The sequence below is a fragment of the Biomphalaria glabrata genome, chromosome 15, assembly GCF_947242115.1.
Source record: "Biomphalaria glabrata chromosome 15, xgBioGlab47.1, whole genome shotgun sequence".
NCBI classification, from domain to species: domain Eukaryota; kingdom Metazoa; phylum Mollusca; class Gastropoda; family Planorbidae; genus Biomphalaria; species Biomphalaria glabrata.
The window spans coordinates 17,428,441-17,447,522 of NC_074725.1; the positions used below are offsets into that span (position 1 = coordinate 17,428,441).

At 40.7% G+C, this 19,082-nt stretch overlaps 1 protein-coding gene across 2 annotated transcripts; it reads left to right on the plus strand.

Annotated features, from left to right (window-relative positions):
* Positions 1–262: 262 nt before the first annotated feature.
* Positions 263–17,463, plus strand: LOC106064904 (sodium/potassium-transporting ATPase subunit beta-like). 2 transcript variants are annotated; one of them, XM_013223561.2, is made up of 6 exons: positions 263–460; positions 12,616–12,756; positions 14,778–14,885; positions 15,081–15,250; positions 16,633–16,752; positions 16,975–17,463. In XM_013223561.2, the coding sequence occupies exons 1-6, from the start codon at positions 352–354 to the stop codon at positions 17,224–17,226; spliced, it is 900 nt and encodes a 299-aa protein (XP_013079015.2). In that variant the 5' UTR covers positions 263–351; the 3' UTR covers positions 17,227–17,463. The 2 variants fall into 2 exon arrangements, with proteins under 2 accessions (XP_013079015.2, XP_013079013.2); XM_013223559.2 differs by lacking the exon at positions 263–460 and adding an exon at positions 10,263–10,424.
* Positions 17,464–19,082: the final 1,619 nt, after the last annotated feature.

Consider the following 19,082-nt stretch of genomic DNA (forward strand, 5'->3'; position numbering starts at 1 on the left):
TCTTAGTGATGAGTAGTATAGTTGACATTTCCCTCACCAAATTACCAAAAAAAAAAAAAAAACACTATTGCTTAGTCTGACCCAAACCTTTAATTAGACTATTCATAAGTAGTCAGTCATCGATCTATTGTATTTGTTGACTGACCTTTCCGCCCCCCCCACCCACACCACCCCTTTTCCCCTGGTGTCACGTGGGTAGAGGGAGACTCCACCCCCTTTTTTAAGACATACCCCTTCCGAATGTCTTAGTTTCAGACTTCATTAGAGTTGGACATACCCGGTATAAATAAGACCGCTGAAGAGTCCTTGCAGACCTCTCACATCTGCAATAATTTCCTTAGTACGGTAACAATGGATTGTATCGACATGAACGCGGTGAGAACAAATGCCAGTGATCTTTGTACATTTCTGTGGAACGGTGAAACAAAGGAGTTTTTAGGCCGAGGAAAGAAAAGTTGGCGTGAGTAGTTCGTTTTCTTGTTTTCGTGTGATCATTTGTGATTTCACTTAAAAAAAACACAAAAAAACAATTCAACAGCTAGATTTAGTCATAGATTTCTAGACCTACGCGTCCATCTTCGTGTTGCATATTATTTTAAAAGTCTAAGAAACATTCGTTTTCAACGTGCATAGAAGTATTTTACTTATAAGTATTATAGTGTTGTTTTTTTTGTCTGTCAAAGTCAATGCTTTGGGCTTGGGATGGCTAATTGAAATAGAGTTGACCATTGACAGTCCGAAACTTGGTAAATTAAATGTACACATAGCATTTGAACTCTAACCTTTAAGTCCAACGTGTACGTCTTACTTTTAATAATTGACTAGTACAAGGATTTAGAGGTCATAAAGTCAAGCCAATAGTATATATATATTTGAACAGCGCCTTGGACTTTTTTTTTATGATTAAAAGTTTTATTTACATACTACATAGGGTCTACATGTTTAATACTAATCGTATCCACGTAGATGTACACACAAAAATAAATGTTTATATTGATCTAGTAGTGTAGTAAAAGTGTTTTGTATGCTAACGGGGCTTTAAATATAAAATGATGTGTGTGTGTGTGTAAACAAAACAAAATTATAGGCCTAAAGGTATATCTTCCCCTCTCTTTTCAGTCAAATCATTGTAGGTCTTATTTTTTTCTGTCCTGAGAAGAATGATGTAGAACTACGAGTTTTACTAACAGTAACATATATTAACCTTTCCTTCGTAGATGTTGTCTAACGTCAAGTGTTAAGATTCGTTTGGTCGAAACCTTTCAATAAAAAAAAGTGTTAACTCTGGTCGATTTCCTTCTCTTCGTTCAGGATTTTTTTTTAATTCTTTTTTTTTTTTGTCAATGCTTTGGGAAGGCTATTGAAATAGAGTTGACCCTTGATAGCCCGAAACTTCGTAATCCGACATAACCTACTTAATAATCCGACTCGGCGCCGATGTAAATTTCTTTTCATTATAATGTATGCTCTAATATGCATGTTTTTTTTTTTTTTTTTTTTTTTTTGTTGTTTTTTAGAATGAACTTGGGCTTAAATTGTTATTTAGTAAATTGTGTGTGTTTTTGTATCTTTTAGATCAATAATTTTAGGTTCCGTCTTCACCCTCTAAACTCTAAAAAATATTTTATTACATAATTAATATACTGCAGTTAAATTCTTTGAAGTACAGCTTGCCTTCGATAATCTAACGTTTTCGGTAGTCTGACACCATTCTAAACTTCTTGTCCGGTAACCGTCAGACCATCAAGAGTCATATCAGTATTAAAGTATAAAGTCAGTTTTACTTTCCTTGCGACTTCGTAGCCACTTAGCCTTCGTGAAATAGGCCTACTGTAGTCACTTAGCCTTCGTGAAATAGGCCTACTGTAGCCACTTAGCCTTCGTGAAATAGGCCTACTGTAGCCACTTAGCCTTCGTGAAATAGGCCTACTGTAGCCACTTAGCCTTCGTGAAATAGGCCTACTGTAGCCACTTAGCCTTCGTGAAATAGGCCTACTGTAGCCACTTAGCCTTCGTGAAATAGGCCTACTGTAGCCACTTTTTTTTTAAAGGTTTGTATGAATTTACTCAGCTTCCTGGCCTGGTCTATAGGAAATACAATACACACAAATCTAGAAGAATGGAACTTTATTGACACAGTTAACCAACACACTGTAGTATGAAATCACACAACCAACATGATTCCAAGCTTGACATGCACTGATTATTGTTTAACTCCTTCCATGGTGCCTTAGTCTGTTGGACTGTTGGGGCACTACAGTGACCACATATAATTGGATAACCGTCTCTCTCCCTTCCTGTCTTTTGCCAGGATAAGAATCTCTTCCATAGACAAGCCCGTCACAAAGTGAAACTTGTTAAGTTATTGAATATAGTGCAGAAAAATAATCCAATTCAGTTTGTTCAGATATTATATAGTTAATTATTTATTTAAATAACCTCTGTTGTTTGTCCCGTTGGATGAAAAGAGAGTTGAGTTTGTAGTCAATACACAGACTATGTTTATATGTTTAGCTCCTTTTTACGTGCCAATAGGTCGATGACTGTCATCCTAATGGCAACAGGTACATGAAAATATCATCACGTCAGCTTACTTAAAGTCACAGCTTAGTAGGACCTACTAAGCACACAATACCTTCATGCAGGTCCAATAAATTAATTCATTTAATTGATCTTCTTTCCTCCTGATTATATTATGACATTAAATTAACAGGCCGAACCTATGGATTATAAACCACACATTTTCTCAATTTGAGTAATAATTCTCGGAAAGTGGTATCTGTTTGGTCAAATCTGACTTACTAAATACATAAATAATAGATCAAAGGTTTAATGACAATTATTTAGGCCAATAAAGTGGATCAGGACCGAAGGCTAAAAAAATGTAATAATAATACTTAAAACATAAACTTACAAAAACAAAGGCACAACCTAATAAAATACTTAAATAAAAAGATAAAGACATTTCTTGTTCCATATGCTACGTCAAATTCATAAAAGAACTTCTTCCCTAGTTACACCAGAGCATGGAACGGGTTGCCTGAGTCAGCCAAGAAAACCAATGACTTTGGCATTGTTTTAGTCTCTAATTAACACGCACGACTAGATGGTCATATGGCAGCACGTAGGGTGTAAATATCTTCTGTATTCAAATATAAATGAGGTTAAAAAATATAAGCATTGTAAATCTATTTTAGGTGTTCACTTGATTTATTGGCATCTTCACAATACATTTAGAATCTAGATCTATAGGGCCGATGTATGAATAGTTTGAAGGGTTTAGTGAGTGAAGGCCTCCATATATATAGCACAAATATTATTTTTACGTTTCCTTTCTACTCTGTATTCCCCCCCCCCCCTCCCAGCTTGCTGTCGGCTAGTTTTTCATGCGCTGGTAAAATCCAGTTTTTTCCAGATTTCGACTTCAAACCGGATCTTGACTATTTGTGGAAAAATAAATCGCCCCGTAGACTATTGAACATAGGTCAAGGATAATGTCCACTAAGGGACAATTGACATGTTAAATCTCTATAACAAAGAGGTTGTAGCTCGTGGGCCCTGGGTTATATTTGTATTTCAGTGGAAAGGGAGGATAACAAAAAACGTCAATCTATTTTTGTTTTATTAATATTGAATATTTTTTTTTTTTTAAACAAAACAAAAATACGAGATGCCAAAATATTTCTATACAGCTGTTCAAGTAGCTTTTCTCTACGTTTTGAACAAATTTACATATATACTGTGGCAAATTAATGGCGTCCCGAGACATGACGTTAAACTGCGCTCCTCTTTCCTTAGCACTTTTGGAGCTCAAAAGTGCCCTACTTCTTTTCTATCATTGTGTCTGCCTCCTCTTTTCCTAAGTCTGCCTTCATTGATCATCACACTGTCTCCTTAACTTTAAATTCTCACTACGTCCTAGACCAGTCCGTTTGCCGTGGACTGCGACGGGTAAGGGGGGATAAAGAGATCCTGGTGTTTGAGTGGTGGCTATCTGAGGATAAACCACAACAACACAATACTTTGGCTCCAAGTTCCCCTAGACCTGAGACCCAGATGGCCCGCTCTGGGTCAACCGGCTGGTCATGCCGAGCTACCAGCATAGGTCGTCGACCTATGCTGGAGGGCGGTGGCTGGAGGGTCAATCAGGGAGCTGCTGTATTGGACACATGTCCGATGTAGCAGCTGACTGAGTATAGCACCTGTGTAGCCCTGGCGGGCTCATTCTGGACATCCGAATGGCCCGTCCCCTTGTTGGACTCGATGGCGGGTGGGGAGCACAGGTGCCGAATTAACCAAAATATATATGGACCAAAAAACACACACAAAACTACTTGCCCCAGACCTATGTCTGGGCAAGAAACGACGAATTGACGATAAAAAAGAGGAGGTCGCAAAAAGCTGTGCCACCTGGCCATCATTTCTGGTGGTTAGATGCACAGAGGAGGGAAAAAGCCTGACCAAGTTGAGCCCTTTTATTATCTATAAGGGACTCAAGTCAGTAGTGGGAGAGCCCAAGAGTGTGTCTAAGCTACACAAAACAATGGAACTCCTTGTAGAAGTAGACAGCAAGACACACTCTGATGGGCTTTTAAGATGCAGAAGACTCTGTGATCTCCAAGTGGAAGTCATGCCACACAAGAGTCTGAACACCAGCAGAGGTGTAATCAGCTCTAGGGACCTACTGGAATGTTCCGAGAAGGAAATAGTGGAGGGCATTGAAGGAGTCACCCATGCCCGGCGCATTACCAGGCGCAGGGAGGGTGAGGAGGTCAAAACCGCCACTATTATCCTCACATTCGGAACTAGGACACCGCCAGAGTATGTGAAGGCAGGATACCTACGAGTTCCAGTGAGGCCCTACATACCTAACCCCATGAGGTGCTTCAAGTGCCAGGGTTATGGACACGGCGCGGCAGTCTGTAAGAGGAACACTGTGTGTGCCAGATGTGCTGGAGAGGGTCATGAGGACAAGGGCTGCACAGCCCAGTTCAAATGCCCAAACTGTCAAGCTGGCCACTCAGCCTACTCCAAGGACTGCCCTGTGTGGAAACAGGAGGTTGCCGTGCAGGAGTACAAGGCAAGAAACGGATGTACCTTTAGCCAGGCGAAATCGGCTGTACTGGCCCTACCCAAGGGCCAATTCGGCTTGACAAAGACCTACGCCCAGGCTGTTGCTAAGAAAGGAAGATCCATAGCCACACAGACGGACACATTGACCCCACCACCCCCTCCTCCTCCCCCAACTCAGAAGAAAACACCGCCAAAGAACACACCTCTGAAGAAACAAGAAAGCCCTGTTGTCATGCTAAAGAACAGGTTCTCTGTGCTCGCTGATGAGAGCATGGAGACTGAGCAGCATGTCAAAACCAATACTCCGGGAGAACCCGGAGACATCATGTCTGACACAGGTTCTCCTCAGAGAACCCAGCCAGACACCCCAACCTCTACTGAGTTAGAGGTTGACCAACTCCCTAAGGGGAGAAATCAAAGCGGAGAGGATGCCCGAGGTGAGAGAGGAGGAAATAACCTCCGCTCTAACCAGAGGGATCTCCCCTCTCCAGAGAGAAAGACTTCCCCCAAAAGGGGGTTGTCCTCCTCTCCATCCAAACCCAAGAATAAAAATACCAAGGTCACTGGAATAAAGGGAAACCCCCCCCGGGGGCCTCCCAAGGCCAAATAGCTCCAAGTAGGTCATCTAGAATAAGCCATGGATTCCAGAATTGTACAGTGGAATTGTAGAGGCCTCAAGGCCAATTACGAGGAAATGCAGCTACTGATGGACTCTGAGACTCCTGTAGCTGTCTGCTTACAGGAAACATTTCTAAAAGATTGCATCAGCTTCCGAAGCTACCGTGCTTACACCAAGAATGTTGAGGATGCAGAGAGAGCATCAGGTGGAGTCTGTATCCTTGTGAAGGATAGCATCCCCCATGAGAGGGTAGAACTACAGACCACACTACAGGCCGTAGCAGCTAGGATAACCCTTCACAAGGTTATCACTTGCTGCAGCCTGTATCTACCACCAGGCGCTCCATTAAACCGAACAGACATGGAGGACCTATTGAAACAACTCCCCCGGCCTTATTTAATCCTTGGGGATTTCAATGCCCATAACACCATGTGGGGATCCAACAATACCGACACAAGAGGTCGTATGCTGGAGGATATCTTCCTCCAACATGATTTATGCATACTTAATGATGCATCACCGACCTACTTGCACCCAGGAACTGGATCATTCACATGCATTGACCTCACCGTATGCGTCCCCGGACTTCTGGACGATTTTAAATGGTCAGTTAGCAATGATCTACGGGGAAGTGATCACTTCCCAATCATCATTACTAACAATCTCCCTTCATTGGGACGACCTCAGCGGTGGAAACTGAATAAGGCCGATTGGGAACAATTCCAAAAAAGATGCTCTGAGGATATCACAGAAAATATCCTCCATGAACAGAACCCAGCTGATACCTTTGCTAGCAAGCTACTAAGTATAGCCAGGAACGTTGTACCCCTAACCTCTGCAAATCCAAAACGGCCTAGCAAACCATGGTTTGATACAGCTTGCAAAAGTGCTATTGGTGATAGGAAAAAACGACTGGCTGCATTTATAAAGAATCCTTCCCAGGAAAACCTAAAGCTATTCAGGATAGCTAGAGCAAAGGCTAGACAAACCATACGGTCAGCCAAAAGGAATTCCTGGAGAAGTTTTGTCGGCAGTCTGGATGCCAAAACTTCTGCTAGAGCGGTTTGGAAGGCAGTAAGGCGAATCAAAGTGAAAGAATCAAATGCAATAGGGCATTTGAAAAATCAAGGACGAACTGTCACGTCCCCCAGAGAAATAGCTGACTGCCTTGCATCCTCAATAGCAGAAAAATCATCCACTGCACACTACACGCCAGAGTTCCAAAAAGTCAAAACCAGGGAGGAAAGACACCCCATTGATTTCAGGTCAGAGAACAATGAAGACTACAACAAACCGTTCTCGCTTGAAGAACTGAGGGAATCGCTGGACAAGTCACATGACACAGCGCCTGGAGAAGACGAAATCCATTACCAGTTCCTCAAGCACCTTCCCGAACCCTCATTGGCAGTCCTGCTAGGGGTCTATAACTGTGTGTGGCAAACAGGCGCTTTCCCAAACAGCTGGAGGAAAGCCACAGTTATACCGATACCTAAACCGGGAAGAGACGGCTCTGACCCAGCTAACTATCGACCAATAGCACTAACAAGCTGCATCTGCAAAACCATGGAAAGAATGATTAACAGTAGGCTGGTCTGGTACCTGGAAAGGAATAAAGTGATCTCAAACTACCAGTGCGGATTCCGGCAGGGGCGGACAACAACTGACCACCTGGTAAGGCTGGAAGCTTATATTAGAAATGCATTACTCAGAAGAGAACATCTAGTAGCTGTATTCTTCGATATAGAAAAGGCCTATGACACAACCTGGAAACATGGCATTCTACGTGACCTGGCGCTTATGGGGCTTAAGGGACACCTCCCCCGTTTTGTGGAGGAATTCCTGAAAGATCGAAAATTTCAGGTTCGAGTGGGCAACTCCGCTTCTGACACTCATGACCAGGAAATGGGTGTACCCCAGGGCAGCATTCTGTCAGTCACCCTGTTCAACATTAAAATAAATAGCATCATAAATGCGCTGTCCCCTGGCATAGAGTGCTCTTTGTATGTTGATGACTTTGTCATTCTTACTTATGGGAAAAACATGAACACCTTAGAAAGGAAATTACAGTTATGTTTAAACAAAATTCAGGGTTGGGCAAACTATAATGGTTTCAAATTCTCAGACTCCAAAACAGTTAGTATGCATTTTTGTAATCTAAGGGGACTCCACGCAGACCCTGAACTATTTATACACAAAAAGAAGATCCCTGTCGTGAAAACTACAAAATTTTTAGGCCTCACCTTAGATTCCAAATTTAATTTTCTCCCCCACATTAAGGAACTTAAGAAGAAATGCCAAAAGTCATTAAACATACTAAGAGTACTCAGCCATACGGACTGGGGAGCTGACAGGGATACCTTGCTGCTGCTCTATCGGAGTCTAATTCGATCCAAGCTAGACTACGGATCCATAATATATGGAGCAGCAAGGAAGTCGTACCTAAAAATACTGGAACCAATACAAAATGCTGCCCTGCGTCTCTGTCTCGGCGCGTTTCGTACATCACCTATCCCAAGTCTCCATGTGGAGGCTGGAGAACTCCCCATGGATATAAGAATGAAAAAGCTTGCAATGCAGTATATAGTCAAGCTAAAATCCAACCCCACGAACCCTGCTTTTGACTCCATATTTAACCCCACAGAGGTAGAATTATACAATCGAAGGCCTAACGTCATACAGCCGCTGGGCCTTCGAATGAGAGAACCCATCCAAAATTTAACCCCACCCATTGACCAAATCTCTAAAATAGAAACCCCTCAGAATCCTCCTTGGCTAATGAATAAACCCAAATTAAATTTATCCCTCCTTAATTTCAAAAAAGAAAATACAGACCCAAGCATATTACAAGTCCACTTTAGGGAACTGCAGGAGAGCTACGGAGATTGTGGCACCATCTACACAGACGGATCCAAAATGGAGGGAAAGGTCGCGTGTGCCTGCTCCTTTCGGAACAAAACAATCTCCCGTAGACTCCCCGATGGCTGCTCCATCTTTACGGCCGAATTGCACGCAATATTGCTTGCACTTATGGCCGTAAAAGCATCAGAAAGGAGGAAATTTATAATCTGCTCCGACTCCAAATCTGCATTGCAAGCTTTGGGGCGGATGAAGACTGACATCCCATTGGTACATAAGAGCCTGAAGCTGTTGGACCTAATAACAGCCGACCGTAGGGATGTCACCTTCATCTGGGTCCCCTCCCATGTTGGCATTGAGGGAAACGAAACCGCAGACAGAGAAGCAAAGAGAGCCCTAAATCATGCGGTGTCAGGAACCCAAATCCCCTACTCGGACCTGAGACAAAGTATTGCCTCTGCCACCTATCGAGAGTGGCAGAACCGATGGGAGGCTGAGACTCACAGTAAACTCAGGCAGATTGTGGCGGATGTCAGGTGGCGGCCCACATCTAAGGGTCTGACAAGGCGTGGTAGCACAACCATGTCCAGACTTAGGATTGGCCACACCTACATCACGCACTCTTTTGTACTGAAGAGAGAGGAGCCCCCACTTTGCGAGTACTGTGACTCTCGCCTCACCGTGGAACATATCCTCGTTGATTGCCCCAGATACCAGGATGTCAGGGCGAAACATTTTAGAGCCACTAATCTAAAAACACTATTTAATAATGTCGACCCTGGGAAGGTACTGGGCTTTATTCGGGAAGTGGGGCTATCTACGAAGATGTGATTTCTGAATTTGTGAACATACACTATTTACATTAGATTTTTACCAAATATTTAAATTTTTACTACCTTTACTATTTTAACTGTGAATAGACCTTAATTTTAATTATATTACTGTATAGAATCTGGCCCTTGCTGTTTAGAGAGAGAGTAGTCCTTAAGGGACTGCAGGCACGACATGGCCTAAATTGTGCCGATGTGCCTCATATCAACAAATCAAATCAAATCAAGCAAATTAATGTAGAAAGGAAGTCTCCCTAAAGGATACACTAAAGATGATATCCACTGTGGAATCGTACACCTATTATACTAAACAAAGTGACATACAGGGCTTGTCATTTTTAACGACCCTGTTAGGGATGGCTGTCTGGACTTAGGATATGCGCTCTAGACAATCGTCTCAATGGTCGTGGGTTCAAACCCTGCCTGACGCCATCCCTCGTCGGCCTGCGAGAGGTTTGGGCTAGGATGTAACAATTGACCCTGCGCCGATAATAAACACAGTCTTGTTCTAACATAATGATTACGCCTCGTTCTATATAGAAGTTTTATTTGTCTCCTATTCATTCTAGATCTTTATACTTCGAATCCGTTAAATGTGTTTTGTTTTAAATGTTCATTCATAATTGAAAACATTACATCCTAGCCCAAACCTCAGGGCGGTTCGAACTTGGGACTATCAAGACCACAGTCCAGGTGGTATACCATCTAGTGTGTTATGCTTTGTCCATTTTATTGATACGCCATCTTGGACTCACTTTTTGTACAAGAAGAGAAGAAGCGAGAACCGAACATCCTTGACCTTGTAACGTCTCGTGCAAATTTGCCTTTCGTCCGTGTAATACTCATAAAAGGAAAAAAAAAAACAACTACACGCTACTAAACTTCGAACACATAAACAAACGGTCACCAGCAGCGTATTTGACAACTGGACATAATGGATGACTTGTTTGATATTGACGAGATTCGTGGCACGGTAGAGGACTTCTGTTTATTTCTGTGGAACCGTGAAAAGAAAGAATTTCTAGGTCGAGGCAGGAGGAGCTGGGGTGAGCACATATAAGTAAAAACAACAACTTTATGTATTTCTAGACTTCAGAGTTCTCCAAGTAAAAATCAACCACTAAATAAATCCATGCATAGGTCTACACTGGAGGCCGTGGCTGAGTGGTAAAGCGCTCGGCTTCTGAACTGGTTCGAATCCTGGTGAAGACTGGTATATCTGATTTCGGGATCTTTAGGGCGCCTCTGAGTCCACCCATCTCTAATAGGTACCTTACATTAGCTGGGGAAAAGTAAAGGCGGTTAGTTGTTGTGCTTGCCATATGACACCCACGTTTACCGTAGACCACAAAAACAGATTACCTTTTAATCAAATGGTCTGAAAGGGGAACTTTTTACTTTTAAAGGTCTACAATTGGGTGGAGGTGGTATTGCTGAAATTTATTTTTTAACTTTGAGATTCGATTAAAGAGTACACACACACACACACACACACAAAACTCTCTAATCCTTACCATTTGTTAATAACCTACACAATAAATGACATAGAAAAAAAAAAACAAATTAGGCCTAAATGAGCCGGCCCTACTCTACCAATAGCTATTTGCGCAGGACTGGTGACATTTTTATCCATTGTAAATCAACAAATTATTTTCTGAATGCCCTTCTCTGTTCATACTTTAAAATATTTTTGTTTGTTTTAGAATATCAAACTAGGATTCATTACATTTAATTCTACATATTACACTTACAACCACGTTTACTCAGGTAGACTCACAAACTTACGGTTAACTTCATTTGCACACACATTATATTTTGACGCAGGAGAGTGGCTTGTGTGTTTGATGTTTCTAACCCCCCCCCCCCACTTCTCAGATCTTCCAGTAGGTTTATCAAACTGTACAGATCGGAATTTCGGTAATTGCATTTATACATAAAGTGACTAAGCTCGTTAATAAAACAAAACAAAAAATGTACTACAATTAAGCTTTTCATAAATGCATCGTTTTGTGTAACATAAAATTATTTTTTTTTAAATCAAATCTTTTTTAAGCTGATTGTGCTCTATAACGTTTCATTCTATTTGTTGGACTACTTCATTATTGCAAGGAGTCGTTCCAGTGAGAGCTTGCGCACATCTCACGTTCTTCTATTAACAGTCCTGCTCATTTCTACACAAGACGGTGCGCAAAATGCCCATGTACTTCTATTTATTTCTTCAGCTCTTTATTGAACACAAAGAAACATTTGCATTGAGTGCGGGAATTCCCGCTGAAGCGTGTTCAATATAAAAAGATGTGAACCAAATTTAATTTTAGAATGAATTTTTTAAAAATTATAACAATCAAACCTGAATTTTCACTGTGTGGCAAATTAGGTCCCCCCCCCCCCTTTTTTTTTTTTTACAGATATACATAAACATATATATAAATGTACTTTCATTATTTTTGACCAACTTATTGAAACTTTGACATCTCATTCATTATACATAGGCGTATTTATGTCAATTTGTGTGTATCATTCTTTCGCAACCTTCCCCGCCAAACTTAATTTGTTTTTAAATTGTATTTCTACTTTTCCGGAAGAGTCAAAGGGATGATCGGAGGAAGAGAATTAGGTTACATGACGTTTATACTATCCTATTATTGTTTGAAAAAGAAAATGCGGTCACAAATGAGACAGACAAGTTATACCATCTTCGAAATCAGTTAGTGTGGATGTTGATAGGTTGTACCTCGTAGCTGCTGGTAGTCGTTCTGCCTATTTCACAATCATTGCTGACCAGACAGATGACCCATGGCTGGATGAGTGGGTTTCATACAAACTCTTTTTTGTAGTCTTGTTAAATAGGTTTTATTATTTTATTTTTTTTTTGTAATTAATCAAGCTACACAAGTGTTTAAAAAAACAGTAAATACGGTCTGATCTTGACGGCATTATAACTCATTACAGCACGAGATTATCTCTGTATTAAGTTTTACACTTCATCTTCAAATACTGATCTGAAAATGTTATAGTTTAATTTTAATAAAGACAAGGCATATCAATTATGATATGTCAACCTAATCACCTCTGATGTCGCTCCGTTCAACACGCATTCGAGCCGTTCTACATTCACACCACACTTCACCTCTACCGTAACAATTAATAAGACTAATCAATTAAGTTTTAAAAAAAACATTTTCAGCCTTCTGAAGCAATGTTGTTAAATTCATGATTACTTTTTGTATGTTGCAGTTGAGATTACAGTTTTTTATATCATCTTCTTCGGCGTTCTGAGCGCATTCTTCATTTCCACAATCGTTGTTTTCCACAAGACCATAGATGATGTTGAGCCGAAACTCCAGGGAGACAGCAGTTTATTAGGAGGAAACCCAGGTCAGAATATATGCATGTCTTGGTGCCAATTTGTATTTATAATTAGACCTAATTCACGAAGACACAAGTTCTATGCCTTTGGAATTTGTTGGAGATTTTGACAAGAAGCTAACCAATGTCAAGGACGTTAAATTGACCTCATTCATCAATCGTAAACAAACATTTAGCCACGTGATTCTCTATCTCTTCTATACAAATTACGTAATACACAATGGCTATCAAGTGATACTTTTTTTTTTCGTTGTTTTATCAATATTTTCACGTGGCTTAATGTTGTTTGCTTACAATTGGTGAATGAGGTCCATTGAACTTCACTGTTTCCAACGAAACAAAAAAAAAAGAATTGAGCTCTAGTTTTAAAACTTATCTTAATGAGTGGCAGCTGATCTTCGTATCAAAGCTCCTTTCTGACCGCTTCAATCAGTTGTAAGCCCTAGAGTGAAAGTCCAAAGCTTCCTTCAGAGTTTTGAAAATTAGTTTGTCCTACAAACAGAAGAGCCGTGTTAAAAAGTGCACAGAGATTAAAATATACGTTACCAAAAACCTAGCTTATCCGGATATACCAAAAACCTAGCTTATCCGGATATACCAAAAAACCTAGCTTATCCGGATATACCAAAAAACCTAGCTTATCCGGATATACCAAAAACCTAGCTTATCCGGATATACCAAAAACCTAGCTTATCCGGATATACCAAAAGCCTAGCTTATCCGGATATACCAAAAACCTAGCTTATCCGGATATACCAAAAAGCTAGCTTATCCGGATATACCAAAAAGCTAGCTTATCCGGATATACCAAAAAGCTAGCTTATCCGGATATACCAAAAAGCTAGCTTATCCGGATATACCAAAAACCTAGCTTATCCGGTTATACCAAAAAGCTAGCTTATCCGGATATACCAAAAAGCTAGCTTATCCGGATATACCAAAAAGCTAGCTTATCCGGTTATACCAAAAAGCTAGCTTATCCGGATATACCAAAAAGCTAGCTTATCCGGATATACCAAAAAGCTAGCTTATCCGGATATACCAAAAAGCTAGCTTATCCGGATATACCAAAAGCTAGATATTTATAGATTTTTTCCCGCAATGTATGAAAATCTCTAATAGATAATTCACGTACATTCTCATTAGATGGCTTGAAAAAGTAATTTTTCTTCCTCCTAATTCTCATGTTGGAGCGTTCAGATGACTAGACCAATATATGAGATGAACTGTGCAATGGTTTCCAAATCAGGGAGCTCTTCATATAGTTTTCTTTCAGTAGGGGTGTTTTGGGGCTTGTATCTTGTTCTGGACTCTTGATAAAGAATGCAGTTTTGAAGGACATGGTCAGCATTCTCTGGTGACTCTCCTCATGGCAGATTTCACTGGTTCCAATTTTGAGCTTCTGTAACATATGTTGTCTCATTTTGTTGTGCCTGGTTCTGAGGCGAAAGATTAGACGTTGACCTTGTCGGGATAGCAAAAGTAATGGAAAAGGCTATATAGGCAAGTGTTTCACGTAAGCTGATTTCATTCTCCTTAAGAGAAATGTATCATCCATTATTCTTTTAGCAAACTCTTTGCCCTTGTCTTGTCAAGATTTTAGGCTACATGAACATTCCTCCCAACGCAATTAAATCATTGAATACAGCCCTAATTTCTGATGTCAACTTTACATGTAGATGTAACTGTGTATCCTTTGCCTCCAATTGTTGTAATGCATAATTGACACAAAATATATATTTATTATTGACTAGAAAAAAATATTTCCAATCAGGTCATTTGGCTAGATGATGTAAAAACAACCCGATTTCTTGTAAGGATATTTGATGGTCTTGATGAAAATTATTCACAAAAATATTAAGCTAGATAAAAACATGATCTCCTCCTAAGTAAACTTAGTATCACTAAAAAAAATTGAAACATAGGGCTTGCTAAACATGTTCATAAATCATAGACTACATTCTATAAGCTATTGTTTGACTTTTGCTTAGAATTTATACACTTTTATTCCCGTTTTTTTTTTTAAATAGGTTTGGGATTCCGCCCAATGCCTGATTTTAAAACCACCTTAATACGTGCATCTAATGATTCCAAGACGATTGAAGCATATGTCAACAACATCAACAAAATTCTTCAGAGTAAGTGCTGCCAAATTAGTATTTTTTTAATAGTTATTTTAATTGATTATTACATTTTTAATTTAACTAAATACTAAAAGTCATTAACTAACAAAATGGAATGTACAAGACTTGAGATTCAAAAGTATAGATTTAAAAAAAAAAACAAATCAGAAAAGTCACAAATTAACAGTCTTAATTGATTATATGTTGCAGAGTACAAAAACCAGACAAATGCTGTGGACTGCAGCAGTATAAATGAGACAAGACCACTTGCTAGAGACCATTGCTACTTCAACATCTCTGCACTGACAGAACATTGTAACGAAGGAAATGGTTATGGCTTGAAAGATGGACAACCTTGTGTCCTGTTGAAACTAAATAAGGTACATAGCCCTGACGAGAAGGCAACCATGTGCAACTGTGGACATTTTCTCTTTTTAATGTTCAAGTAGACTAGTTTATGTAGGGCCTAAATAAAACAAGGGTTCTTAATGAGACTATAAGGTACCCCTTTCAGATATTGCGACCTATGGGGAAATGTAAAGCTTGATGTAAAGCTCATCTGTTTTTCTAGTCGATTGTTAACAAGGGTGCCATATGGCCAGCACCAGAGGCGTAGTGAGCAAAACATGTGCCCTGGGCAAAGTACTTTATTGGAGACCCCACCCATTTCCCAAGAACATCACATAGAAATTTAGGCTGCGTGTTTCGCCCCCCTCTGAGGGATGCGCCCGGGGCATCATGCCCCCTTGCCCCCCCCCTCACTACGCCTCTGGCCAGCACGCCTTTACTTCACCAACCCATTAGAGTAAGGTGGACTCCGGAAAAGTGGCGTAGCTAGGGTGGGGGGAGAAGGGGATACAATTTTAAAATCCCCCCCCGGTCCCCACTTGAGTGTTTTTACATTAAATATTAAATATTATGCAAAATGCAAGGCCCCTAAAGATGTCAAGCCCCCCGGGCCCAACAAATAATGGAAAATTCCTAGCTACGCCCCTGCTCCGGAATATAGAGATTATAAAGATATCTCTAATTTTTTTTTTACATTTGGCACTTAATTTAATTTACTATTTGAGAAGAAAGTAAAAAAAAAAAATTCCATGTTTCTTTCTATCGTTCCTGTAAAACTTTTAGTTAATCCTTCCAATCTAAAGGTAGATGTCGCAAGGGAGAACCCTCAGACCGTATATTAAATACAAGCTTTCAATCGCAAGACCATTATGAAGTGTTGTATCCTCTTGATGTTAAGACTTTTTTTTTTTTTTGACAATTCCTTGCTTATCACCTAAGTTAGTCTTATTACAAACTAGATCTTGTCATTTCTGTTTCATACAGAACCCAGGCCTGAAGCACATGCGTGTGAGTGCTTAAGTTAATACAGTAGCTGCGTTGCCTGTTTAATGTATGAAAAAAAAAGTAAAAGTTCCTCTTTCAGACCTTGCTATCTATATGGGAGATAATGTAAAAGATCATCTGTTTCCATGGCCCATGGTTAACGAGGGTGTCATGTGACCAGCACAACGACCAACCACCGTAACTTTTCCCCAACTAATGTCAGGTACCCAGTAGAGTTGGGTGGACTCAAGAGGCGCCCAATGATCCTGAAATTAAAAATCCCTGTCTTCACTAACATTCAAACCCGGGGCCTCCGGTTCAGAAGCGAAGCGCTTTACCACTCAGCCATCTCCTATATTATGCATATTGCGGATATTTGTAAGTCACTATATTAACTATTTACGTTACAATTTATACTGTTTTGGTACAGGTGTTTGGCTGGACGCCTAATCCATGGACAAAAATGGAGATTCAGACGGACTCTCGTGTCCCTAACAGCATCAAAGATGTCTACTCACCCAATCAAATTTGGGTCCACTGTCATGGAGAGGTACAATTTAAAAATTTAAATTTTTCGTTTGGGGTAAAAAGAAGTAAAAAGAAACCCTCCTTTTAAGTTTTCATTTTGTATGACAAATTTTTTTAAAAGGGGAGAGGGAAGGAGAGCACAACTTTCGTCTGCGTGTTGTAATTGTATTCAAAAGTAATATCAATAAAATCAATTGCAAAACTGTAAAACTATATGTGATTTCATCTCGTATCTCCTTCTCAGAACGCTGGAGACGTAGACAACTTGGGACACGCCACTGAGGTTAAGTACTACCCACAACAAGGATTTCCTGTGGCATATTATCCTTACCTAAACCAGGAAAACTACACCTCGCCTCTGGTATTCGTCCAGTTCCGGAATCTTACCAAACACGTTGGCCTCATGGTGGAGTGTATCGCACTGGATAGGAATATCAAGGTGGACAAAAAAGATAAAGAAGGCTGTATCCACTTTGAGCTGATGGTGGATTTGTAAATGGTTCTGTTATTTCTTTTTGTTTCAAAGTATTATTGTACACATGCATTTTGATTACTTGATGTAAATATGAACTATGTGTCGCGAATGTGTCTGTGTGTGTGTGTGTGTTTCCGCGTGAGTCCGTCCTTTTAAAAAAAATTGACTTAATGCATTTGGAATCGTTTATGTGGAATATAATTCGTACATAACATGCTCGTATATACATAAGATTGACAAATAAAAAACATTAATGGATATGTGTCTCAATTTTATTTTCATCAGCTCAATAAATAGGCTTATTTACAATTTGAGCAGTTTGTAGTACACATCGCCAGCTTAACACTTGTCACAATCACATCCTGCTGAGTCCAAACTATCAGTCTGTGCTGTTCATGTCTACCCATCAGCCATGTGGAGAAGAAGGTTGAGGCTTCTACTGTACAGTGCACGTTGTCTGTGCTGTTCATGTCTACCCATCAGCCATTTGGAGAAGAGGGTAGAGGCTTCTACTGTAGAGTGCACGTTGTCTGTGCTGTTCATGTCTACCCATCAGCCATTTGGAGAAGAGGGTAGAGGCTTCTACTGTACAGTTCACGTTGTCTGTGCTGTTCATGTCTACCCATCAGCCATGTGGAGAAGAGGGTAGAGGCTTCTACTGTACAGTGCACGTTGTCTGTGCTGTTCATGTCTACCCATCAGCCATGTGGAGAAGAGGGTAGAGGCTTCTACTGTACAGTGCACGCTGTTGGACGTTTACGAGGTGTCTACTACTAAGGGAGGTAACACTCAACGTAATACGTAATACAATAACCAAGCGAAAGGCCGAACAATGAACATTAGTTAGTCGACGCTGATACGGAATGTCGAATTAGTTTGATAGCAATGAAGGGAACCGTCGAATGTCAGCTCTCTACGTTTATCAAGGGCTTCCTGTCTCTAATGCGTCCTGGAAGTAGTCGAATGTCAGCTCTCTACGTTTATCAAGGGCTTCCTGTCTCTAATACGTCCTGGAAGTAGTCGAATGTCAGCTCTCTACGTTTATCAAGGGCGTCCTGTCTCTAATGCGTCCTGGAAGTAGTCGAATGTCAGCTCTCTACGTTTATCAAGGGCTTCCTGTCTCTAATGTGTCTTGGAAGTAGTCGAATGTCAGCTCTCTACGTTTATCAAGGGCTTCCTGTCTCTAATGCGTCCTGGAAGTAGTCGAATGTCAGCTCTCTACGTTTATCAAGGGCTTCCTGTCTCTAATACGTCCTGGAAGTAGTCGAATGTCAGCTCTCTACGTTTATCAAGGGCGTCCTGTCTCTAATGCGTCCTGGAAGTAGTCGAATGTCAGCTCTCTACGTTTATCAAGGGCTTCCTGTCTCTAATGTGTCTTGGAAGTAGTCGAATGTCAGCTCTCTACGTTTATCAAGGGCTTCCTGTCTCTAATGCGTCCTGGAAGTAGTCGAATGTCAGCTCTCTACGTTTATCAAGGGCTTCCTGTCTCTAATGCGTCCTGGAAGTAGTCGAATGTCAGCTCTCTACGTTTATCAAGGGCTTCCTGTCTCTAATACGTCCTGGAAGTAGTCGAATGTCAGCTCTCTACGTTTATCAAGGGCGTCCTGTCTCTAATGCGTCCTGGAAGTAGTCGAATGTCAGCTCTCTACGTTTATCAAGGGCTTCCTGTCTCTAATGTGTCTTGGAAGTAGTCGAATGTCAGCTCTCTACGTTTATCAAGGGCTTCCTGTCTCTAATGCGTCCTGGAAGTAGTCGAATGTCAGCCCTCTACGTTTATCAAGGGCTTCCTACCTCTACTGCATCCTGGAAATAGTCGAATGTCAGCTCTCTACGTTTATCTAGGGCTTCCTGTCTCTAATGCGTCCTGGAAGTAGTCG